The 11,581-nt window shown below is 39.0% G+C and overlaps 2 protein-coding genes across 2 annotated transcripts in view; both read left to right on the forward strand.

Annotated features, from left to right (window-relative positions):
* Nucleotides 1-11,581, forward strand: part of LOC117172110 — a 259,054-nt gene that overhangs the window by 86,261 nt on the left and 161,212 nt on the right. The window lies entirely within an intron of this gene.
* LOC117171120 lies at nt 5,320-6,182 on the forward strand. The gene is made up of 2 exons (XM_033358173.1): nt 5,320-5,818; nt 5,866-6,182. The coding sequence occupies exons 1-2, from the start codon at nt 5,320-5,322 to the stop codon at nt 6,180-6,182; spliced, it is 816 nt and encodes a 271-aa protein (XP_033214064.1).

Here is an 11,581-nt window from a genome sequence, read left to right on the forward strand (position 1 = left end):
GGTGTTCCGCGGGGACCGGTTGATTTTGCTTGTTCGTTGATAAGCATATTTTTAATGACCGAAACGCAAAAGAGTATACGTGGTCAAATCATCGCACTTTTTGGCAGGCGGGCCGACGGCCTAAGAGAGGCGAAGAGTAGGAGCGAGCATGCACAGGTATTGGGGACCGACATTGTCGCCGCGCCAAATCGTCTTTTTCAGTATTTTCAGTACTCAGTGAGCAGACCCTGTCAACTACGTGGGAAATAAATTTCGAAATTCAGTGCCATCTGCGATGGACAGGAGAACTACAGAAGCATGCATGTGTTGATTGGTATATATGTGCATGCTCCTTCCTTAGATGTGTTAAATAGTAAAATAATTTAAGAAAAAATGATGAATAAAGAAAAAATTAAGGAAACAAGAAACGCAAAATAAGAAATTAAAGATAATTATCATTCAATTTCTCATTTTACGTTTCTCATTTACTTAATTTTGCTTTTATTTTTCTATTTTAAGTAGAAAAAGATAATTACGAGACGAGTTAGGTGCATACGTATGAATTTTTATTTTTTCTGAAGAAGAGTTGAACTGTGATATACAGTTTCTTTAATATGTTATAACCACACCAGTTTGCGTTTTCAAGAAATCCTTTTCATTGAAGTGATACCAAAACACGAAAATCCGTTTTGAGATTATGGTCTCATACGGTGATAGCTCCAGACAACACGTGACAGTCACAAATGACAACAAACAATTTTTCGCGCATGCGCTTTTTACACCAATTTGCGCCATCTTCGATGGACAGGAGAACTAATTTGACTCCCTTCGCTGCCTCTCAACCCCCGCATCCAAATTCTAAAAATTCGCCATTTTCTTTTATTGAGTTGACCAAGCCTATCGGTGAGTAATCGTCTGGAATACTGCTATTCGTTCGAGCAGTATTTCAATCATATCGAAATCAAACACTCGGTCCGCGTAGAGCTCCGCCACGACCTATCGCCTACTCGACATGATTAGAGTACACCCCACTGATTCCTATCGAAGGAATCTGGATGCAATCACCGTCGCGATCTAATTAAATTAAATCACTCGAACTTAACCACGTGTCAAGTCCTTATTATACTTCTGGGTATTTCGTTTCAATAAATCAGGGTTTTTTATGCCAGCATCGCTTTTTCCCGTACAAAAGTGTATTATTTCAAAGTCCTTCAAATCTCGCGATAGTGGATAAGTTTAGTGCTTCATAATTTTCAGGGGATCATCGGGGTGAGAATAAAATCTTAAAACACTACGAAAAATAACTCGCTGAACCACCTAAGGTTAGGCGAGTCAACAAAAGATTTTTGTGCCTCCTGTGAGATATGACTTCAAACATTCATACCATCATATCGAAATGTCGAGAAAGTCGGTGGCGTCTCACGCGCGCGGGTTTCAACGTGTTTTTTGCTGGAAGTCGTGCAGCGCTCGTGTGCGTCGGTTGCGCACGCATTTATTTTTCGCCGGCGAGCGGAGTCGCGATCCAAATTGTGCCTCGTTGTCTCTTCAAAGGGAAGTCAACCAGCTCAAGCCATCTCGTCTTAAACCAGGACGCCGTCGGTCCCACACCAGGGTCCCTCATCGACCAGTCGTCAGGAAGCGGGAGTTTTAACCAAGATAAGTACTTCTTTCTTTGTTTGAATTTTCTTTTGAAACATATGATGTGATAGTGCCGCAAAATTTTTGCATAGCTTGACCGGAAGTTAATATTCACTCACGTCGGAAGTTAAATTGAAATTCAAACGATTCAATTAGAATAAAATGTTTAAATAACACGATTTATCTCCTTGATAAATGTTACAACTGTGGAAATTTAAGATACTTACTTTCTTTGAAATTCTTAGAAGAGTAGGGGATACTCATCACTATGCTGTCGTAGCTTTATGAGCTGTTGTCAAAAAGCAAATAATTTTAGGGGGATTTCTCTTTATAAATTCCTCATAGTGATTGAGTCCTCAACTCACTACAAATTGATTTATGCGTATTTTCAGCGTTTACGTTGCGACCACCTGAAGCATCTCGAATAGGCAACATAGATTCTCAAGTGATAATTAATTTTAACAAAGATGGCGCTCTACGAAAGTAGGCAGAAGCGTGTGGCATATATTGTGCAAAAAGGGGTTTCGCTCGAAACCGCCATATCTAAATTACGCGAATCTCTAGGCGATTCCAAATCTAATCCCACAAACGCACAATTGCGTTTAAAGGGAATTACTACTCTTTCTACCGAATATAAACAATATAACGATGAATTGATTAGTTCAAATCCGGAAAATTCTCCCATCGAATCTACTTTCGAAATCGAATCAGACTATTACGAAGTATCGACCGCGGTCACAAAATTACAAACCTTGACCCTAATAGCTAGTTCAACCTTGAACACTAGCAATATAACAATTTCAGAAAGACAAGATAAGCCGAGATTGTCAGAAATTAAAATTTCTACTTTTAACGGTGACCATGATAAATGGATTTTGTGGAAGCATAGCTTTGTCGCACTCGTACATTCGCTTACAGATGTTAATCACTACATGAAGTATACTAAATTAGTAAACGCGCTCAACGGAGCCGCTTTGAACAAAATCAGTTCGTTTTTTCCAAGTGAAGAAAATTAGGAAAAAGCTTGGCAGTCATTGTATGAGTCATACAATCAGAAACGTATGATCCTAGTCGAACTTATTAATGCTCTTTTAGATTTACCGTTACTTTCAAAGGCAGAGCCCGACGAACTTTCTTCACTTGTCGATAAAGCGCGGCAACATCTTAGCATGTAGAACAAAGTGCAGGTTGAATTTGGTGAGCAAGTCATAATGAGAATATTAGAACGATGTTTGCTACAAGGTATTTTAACTAAGTGGCAGGATAGATGGGAAGGGAATCAGCTTCCAAAAATGGAGGAATTAAAAAAATTTATTCAATCGACGGTATTTAAACTGCGCTCATTAGAAAGAGTGGCCTCGAGTGGCCGCAATATTGTGCGAAAACGGGCGGGTGGGGGGGGGGGGGGGGGGGGGGGGGGGGGGGGGGGGGGGGTGATCAAAATAACCAACATTTCTCAAAGGTACGGAAAGTGGAAACACTTTTGCAATCGTAACTGTTGCTTCTAATCCTTTGAGCTCGGCATGCGTTAAATGCAAGGAAGAGCATCAGCTCTACAAGTGTTCTAGTTTTAATGAACTTCGAGTTCAAGAACGCTGGAATCTCGTGAAAATACACTAATTATGCAGAAACTGTCTAGGCGCGCATCAGGCGCAATGTAAAAATCAGAAGCGTTGCAAGAAGTGTGACAAAGAACATCATACTTTATTACACGTGGATAAAAGAACGAAACCAATCAAATCAGAATTTCCCGGGTAACCGGACAAGACTGCGAAATCGATTAATGTAGAATTTTCTCAAACGGAGGGAGATTCTTAATTTTCAGTTTCCAGGACTTCGACAGTTTGACCATATCGTCAACCGTGCGCATCCGAAGCGTTTACGTCAGATTCACAATTAATGATTACTTTTGTTTTGAAAATTCGAAATGTTGGGTAAAATTGCTTCAACGCAAGGGCGCTATTAGATTCCTGTTCTACAGTTAATTTAATTACAAAAAACTTTGCAAATTCGCTCAATATATCTAAACAAACTTGCTCGATTAATGTTGGGGCAGTTAATGGATTGTTTACAGTTTCTAACGATTACAATGAAGTATTTTCACGAGATCTATTAAATATTACGAAAAATTTGAAACTTGCAGATCGGCAATTTCATGTGCCACAGTTAGTTCATATTTTGTTAGCAGCAGGGACCACGTTATCCTTATTATATATAGTACAGTTTAATCTTCATCACAAAGACTCTCAAATCGTCCCACAACCAACGATTTTAGGTTGGACAGTAGCGGGGGGATCATTCTCGCTTGTGACAATGGCAAAGGCCTCTGGTAGTGTCGTTAAACTGGACAAACTAATTGAGCGTTTTTGGATAATCGAAGATTTTAATCATGAACCGTCACATGACTCTTTGTAACGACACAAGCGAGAGTTTGTTACTTCCCCATCACGCTGTGATTAAAAAATCTAGCGAAACGACTAAAGTCGGGGTGGTGTTTGAGGCATCGGCTAAAACATCGAACGGGATTTCACTCAATGAAATTCTGTTGGTACGTCCCACAATGCAGAACACAATTTTTGAGCAGGTGCTTAAATTTCAAACACATAAGTACGTGATAATAGCCGACATCGAGAAAATGTATATACAAGTCCTGGTCCATCCAGAGGATAGAAAATTTCAAAAGATTTTGTGGTATTATCAAAATAAAATCAGAACTTTTCAATTAAATGCAGTAACGTTCGGAACTGCATGCGAACCGTTTCTCGCGATTCGCACCTTACAGCAGCTTGCGTGCTAGTTGACGTGGACGATTTAGTTTCAGACGCGAATTCCATTGACGAAATTCTAAATATTCGCGATGAGATGATCGAATTGCTAGGTCATGGTGGTTTTGTTATCAGGCAGTGGTCTTCTAATCACACTTCCGTTTTAAATAACATCGAAAAGAAATGTTTTAATTTAAATTGTGTAATTAAAGAAAATCCTGCTCATAAAGCTCTGAGAATCATTTGGGATTCTCAGCGCGAAATACTTACATACAGGGTTGGAACCATTGACGCTCAAAACACCTAAACCCAAAGAAAGCTTTTATCTGAGATTTCTAAAATTTTCGATCCTCTCGGTCTTTTGTGGCCGGTGCGTCTCTACACCAAGGTCTTCATACAAGATTGCTGGAAAGCAGAAATCACTTGGGACTAATCGCTTCCTCAAGATATTCATAGTAATTGGAAATTATTAACTGAGCAGTTTTCTTGTTTACAGAATTTTTCTATAAAAAAGGCCCCTCATTTGCTAAACACGTTCGAATCAAATAGGATCGCTGAAATCCAATCGCTAGGACATCAGGTTCTGTGGAAACACATTAGATCAGAGGACAATCCCGCCATTTCACATTCTAGGGGACAACTACCATTAGATTTCATGAAAAATACGCCGTGGGCCACTGGCCCCAGTTGGTTGGTTCAGCCTGAAGGAGAATAGCTGAAGTCGATCGAACTCGGATCGGCAGACGAGTCCGGTGTAAAGGGGGGTGTTTGATTGCTCAGTACCGCAAGTTGTAACCATATCTATTCTCGGGTTTCATCATTCAAACGTCTTACGAGACTTGTTGCGTATTGCCTTCGTTGAAAACACCTAAATTTTCAGAGAAATGGTCCACTGTCGTGTCAGGAGATCATAGATGCGGTACGTCGACTGATCGTAATGTTACAGCGTAAAAGATTCCCTCAGGAGATCAAACTTCTCGTGATAACGGGAGAGGCAATTCCCAGTGAAACCACGATTACGGCTCGGACACCGACCAAATTCGATGATTTAAATCCTTTTCTCAACGAGGGTAATTTCATTCGTGTAAACGGTCGTTTGAAAAATTCAGATTTAATGCACAATAAAAAGCATCCGTTACTTCGACAGCGACCTAAGGTGATGCAGGCTCAAATGGCGGTTTTACCGGAACGAAGAGTAGCAGAAGCTCGAGCTTTCAGTCGAACAGAGGTAGATTTTTTCGGACTAATTCTCATTAAAGAAGAAAAACATAGCAATAGAATTTTGCTTAAAACTTCCGGTTGCGTTTTCATTTGCTTGGTGTCTAAAGCGGCCCATATCGAACTTTTCACCGATCTCTCAACCGAAGGCTTTCTGTCAGCGTTGCGCAGGTTCATTGACCGCCGGGGAGTGACGGATCACGCCTATTCCGACAATGGTACTAATTTCGTTTTAATTTCTTGCCTGAGAAACATTTACTTTCAGTACCAGATAACAGCTTAGCTACGTACAACCTCATAACCAAAGCTCGACAGGATTTTTTGAAAATATGGCACAAAGAGTACCTCAGTGAGTTACAAACTCACCAAAAATGGCAAAATTTTACTTCAGAATTAAAGGTCAGATCAGTAGTGCTCTTGATGGAAAACAACCTAGGATGCGCAAGTTGGCCACTGGGTGTGATCGCCGAAGTGTTCTCTGGGAGCGACGACATAGTGAATGTGGCATCGTTGAAGACGACCAACGGTACCTACAAGCGCAACATCACCCGTTTGGGCTTGCTGCCAACTGCGGGTTGCTAAGCATTATTCATGATAATTTGTATATGCATATTGAAGTGCGTTATTATTAATTTTAAGCCGTTTACGCATACTAAATGCATCATTGATTAGTTTCATTCGTTTGCATAGGTTTAAGATCGTTTTCTTTCAGTTTAATTAGTGTGCGCATGTTTAAGGGCGTTTCGGTAATGGTTAAGGATGAAGTTACATCACTTTGTTCCCTGAGGAGATAGGCTAAAATCCTTCTGGATGCCCATGATTTAGCTAATTTTATATGAAAAAATGCATTAAAAGTTTATATTTTTTTATTTTTCTCAAAAAATTTTTGATTTGAAGAAAAGCACACAGTAGTACCACCCGGGTACCCGGGTACCCACATACAAAAATATTAGGATTCATGCGGTAAAAAATAAAAATAATATAAAAATAGAAAATAATAAGTACTTATAAATAAATAACAATAAATATCATTAATTTTTTTATGTTTATTGAGAACATTTTATGAAAATGATAATATTTATTACTTTTGTGCCAAAGTGTTTGTAAATGAAATCATAAAATTGTTTATCATTACATAAAATGCAAAAAAATGGAACTAATTTACACAAAAGAAAGTTAAAATACACATTTTTTAAATTATTGATTCACCATTTAAAACTAAAAATTCACTTCATACATTTCGAACATCTCGTAATTTTTTAAGTGTGCTCATCGCAAACAGGCGTCTCACATGAAACACAACTCTTCTTCGTCTTTCGATGTTTTCTGATTGCCTGTTTATTGCAAATATAGCACAATCCAATCCCCACTTTCCTACCGGTGATGTCTCGTAGTTGATTATCAGCTGTAACGTCGATTGCGCGACTGTTGAATATCCCTGCGTTTTATACCTTACCCAGGGCTTATGTGGGTCACCATATATTAAAATAGAACTATATTTATATTAAAATATCTTCTCAAAGTATTAATAAACTAATATCAATTTATTTTATGTATACGTTTCCAGGTATAGCAAAGTTTTACTTCTAAAATCTTACCTGGGTACCCGGGTACCCGGGTACACGCCTGGTTGTTAGTGTAGAATTTTTTGGTTGGTAACACAAGGGTTAATCAACGAAGCAGTCCCTCCAAAGGAAACTGACTCCATCGCTTTTGTTGTTAACAAACAACTCGAAATCAAACCAAAGAGTTATGGCAACTGACGATGGATCTTGTAAGATTTATTTTAGTCTTGTGCAAATATCTTATCTTAATCTTAAGGTTACGTTTTTGTGATTAAGTTCACTAAATCATTTGTGCAGTCTCTCCAAAGAAAACTGGCCTCATTATTTACTACGTTAATTTCTGTTTATTTCATATTGGTCATCATTCCAAACCGATATTAGTTTAAGGCTGAAATGCATTTGTCTTCACTCGTAGTTAATTATAATTGTATTTTTCTCTGTTTCGTTCGTTAAATGTAATTCAGCTCTTTTTGCAGCTTTGGCCGGGAGCATGTTGCATCGTAACACGCCTGCGAGCATGCGCAGGCGTTGGGGACCTACTTAGGTGCCGCATCAAATCGTGCTTTTCAGTCGTAGAGCTCCGCCGCGACCTATCGCCTACTCGGCATGACTAGAGTACATCTCACTGATTCCTATCGAACGAATCAGGATGCAATCACCGTCGCGATCTAATTAAATCGAATCACTCAAACTTAACCGCGTGCGGGTGCGACGCCATCGCTGGTTCGCCGCGACCATCGTCAATCGCAGTCATTAACTATCAAGTCCTTATTATACTTATGTGTATTTCATTTTAATAAATCAGGGCTTTTCATTGCAGTGTGGCTTTTCCCCTTACACATGTGTTTTATTTTAAAGTCCTTCAAATCGCTCGATAGTGGATAAGTTTAGTGCTTCGTAATTTAAAGGGGATCGTCGGGGTCAGAATAAAATCTTAAAACACTACGAAAAATAACTCGCTGAACCACCCAAAGTTAGGCGAGTCAACAAAATATTTGAGTAATTTTTTCATTAAAAAATCCCTACTGTAACTTAATCAAAGCTTTTTTTGTATTTGCAATATTCTTCCTCTTTAATTAAACTTAATTGAAATAGAGATGCTTTAAAAATCAATTGATTTATATAATGCAAATCATATTTGATGTTCCATTATATAACCTATAAGTGAATAATTAATTCATGTTACTTGTATGTATATATGTATGTATGTATGTATGTATTTAATCTACCCTTTCACGGGTTTGAGGGACTCCGCTCCCTGTACATATATTTACAATTCCATCCTAAGTCTAACTTAACTACTACTTATATTCTACTATTTCCCATTGCGTAGGATAAACAATAGTAACAATAGTAATATTAATTCCTAAAATGAGCGAGCTTTCAGGGCTTCCGTTTCCTCTGACCATAAAAAATGCATTTTCCACGATATTGATAACAATTTTCGTTTTTTACTGTCCCTTTTCAGAATCACCCGTTTGGCTCTGCCCTACTCCCTTGCTTTCCCTTACTTCTTCCAATTTCTTCATCCACATCACTGCCTGTCCACTACCATTCAAGATCCATCTTACACACTCATCCCCTTCTCATAATCTGCTAATAGAACTACATCGTCCGCGTATGAAAGAGAGTAAAGTTTGCTATTATCCAAAACCGTTCCCTCTTTCCCTTTCTTCTTGAGCTTCTCCTCTAAGTCTGCCAATAGGATACCAAATAGTAACGGACTCTGTTCACTGAGTCAAACGCTGCTTTGAAATGTACGAACAAAGCGACTAGTTTCCCTTTCTTTCTCCCCAAATTTCTGTAAACTAAATAGTTAAGTACGTAGATGTGGTCTATAGTTCCCATTCCTTTTCTAAACCCCGTCTGATTATGTGGGACACTTTCTTTTTTTCTACCTGACTCTCCAACCTTTTTCTTAAGATTTCCATATATATTTTATAGCCTCATCCACTTCTTCTCTTGTTATCTCGTTCCCTTCCTCCATTTATCCTTGGACTATCCTACAGTTTTCCCCTTTGGTCTTATTTTGCTCTCCCCCTAATAGACCCTTAAAATAATTTGTCCATTCCTCTCTTTCCCTTCATTAGTACTTTCCCTTCATTAGTACCCAGCTCATCCTTTACCTTTTCATTGGACCCTTTCAACCTTTCAATTAACAAGTCTATTTCCTCCTCTTTTTCATACCTAACCTTCTCCTTTTTCATCTTTTGTTTAAACTCTTTTAATTTATCTGCCCCCCAGACTCCCATTTTCGTGTTTCTTTCGTACCCTTCTTCCTTTCTCCCTCTGCCACGCTTACTGTCGCCTCTTCTTAGTGTAACTATCACCGGGAAGTGCTCGGATCCTATCTCATTATCCACCTTCATACTCCCTATCATATGCCGTATTCTTTCTTCAGCCAAGATGTAGTCTATTACTGTTGCTCCCTTTCCTATGAATGTGATCTCCTCTTCCTCATGTCCTTTCATATTGCCATTGCTTATAAACCATCCTGTTTTTCCTATCATGTCTAGTAACTTCCTCCCCTCCCTGTCCGTCTCTCTATGTTTGGACTTTCTTATAAATGCCTCCTTTTTTCATCCCATAACCCTACCCCTTGTTAGCCAGTACATGCATTTAAGTCCCCTCCTATTAAAACCAATTCTTCCTTCCTTTCCTCCATCCACCCCCTTATTACTCTCCAGCCTTCCTCTTCCCCTCTTCTTCTGTATACACACACCATCGCTATTTCTACTTTCCCAATTATAATTTTTCTTATCATTGTTCTATCCTTATCCTCCATGTCCCCATCTTTTCTCCCTTTTACTGCTAATTCTTTTTTCACCCCTGACACCATGCCGCCCATCCCTCTTTCTTTAACATGTTCTTGTCTTGCTTCTTGCATTGTCCAAACATAACCTTTCGGTAAAAGCTTTTTTATTCCCTTCCAGTCCTTCTCATCTGCCCAAGTTTCATTTATCATAATCACATTCCACTTTTCTACCTACTCCCAAAATCCTGTATTTTTGTTCTTCAAACCTGACAGATTCCAGAAAGCTATTTTCACGTTTCACTCTTCCCTTCCCTCTTCACTTTGTTTCCCCTTTGCCGTTTGGAACCCCCTCTGATTTCTTTCTAGACTCTTTTTCGTCTCCCTCCCCCCTGCCTTTCTTAAGACTTTTTCTTTTTTTCCTTAATTCTTCTAATTCTTCATCCCAGCACCATTCCTCCCCATTTATCCATAAGCTTTCTCTCTCTATCCACACCATATGGCCCCTTTTCCTCTCCCTCCATGTCAGATCTTCTTCAATTCTTTCCCTTCTTCCTCTCAGTAAGTTTTTTCCCTCCATAATTTTCTTTTACTTCTCCTCACTCCCCACTTTTACTAGAAACATTCCTTCTTCTCCTTCCTTCGTCCATCCTATTCTCTCGACTCCTTCTAGCTGCATTTCTTTACCTGCACTCTAATATCTCGCAAAAGATTTGTTATTTCCACTTCTCCTGTTTCACTCTCCACTTTCAATCCCTTAACTACTATGTTATTTTTCATCTTTGCCCTTTCTTCCCCTTCTAATCTTCTTTCGATCTCACTGAGTCTTTTCTTTAATTTTTCATTCTCACATCGGAATTTCTTTTCATTCCCTTTAACTATTTCCTCATTTTCTGTCTTTTCCTCCATATGTTCATTCCTAATTTCTAGACTGAATACCAGTTCTTCCAACTGCTTTATTTCTCTAGATCTCTATTCGTCAACCTCTCTATGTCTATTCTCAATGCTCCTTAGCTTACCCCAAACCTTGTCTTTCTCCTCCTTCCAAAGTTTATCCCTTTTTTCCCATTTTTCTCTGACCTTTTTCACTACCCAAAGCTCCGTAACGTTTTCCGCTTTTATCACCTACCTCTTGCCCCCCTGAACAAGCAAATATTTTTTCACTCTCAACCTCAAAAACTTCACAGGCTCCAAATTTTCACTGCAAACCACTCACTTGCACACTTCGCACCTTTACCTTCACTCACCATTCTTCCTTTACACTCGATCTCCGCACTTTTTGCCTTTTCTGCATCCACTCACCCTTATTTCCTTCACCAAAGCCAAAAATACACCACTTGACAAAAAAGAGTTCTTTCGCGATCGGTATCGGAAACGGAAGCCTAATTCATGTTACTTAAATCTAAGGTACTAAATATGAATCTTTATTCAATTTAATAACCGAAAGGAAGCGGGAGCAATTTTCCAGATTAGCACCCGCTCCCGGCAAAATTCTGCGGTTGTCCTTATGCCAAATTTTTTATTATATATATATGTACATATGTATATATATGATTAAAAATTTGTCATAAGGACAACCGCAGGATTTCGCCAGGAGCGGGTGCTAATCTGAAAAATTGCACACGCTACCAGCGAAATCGCGGTAAAATTTCAGCCACAACCAC

The sequence above is a fragment of the Belonocnema kinseyi genome, chromosome 4 (assembly GCF_010883055.1).
Source record: "Belonocnema kinseyi isolate 2016_QV_RU_SX_M_011 chromosome 4, B_treatae_v1, whole genome shotgun sequence".
Classification (NCBI taxonomy): Eukaryota; Metazoa; Arthropoda; class Insecta; order Hymenoptera; family Cynipidae; genus Belonocnema; species Belonocnema kinseyi.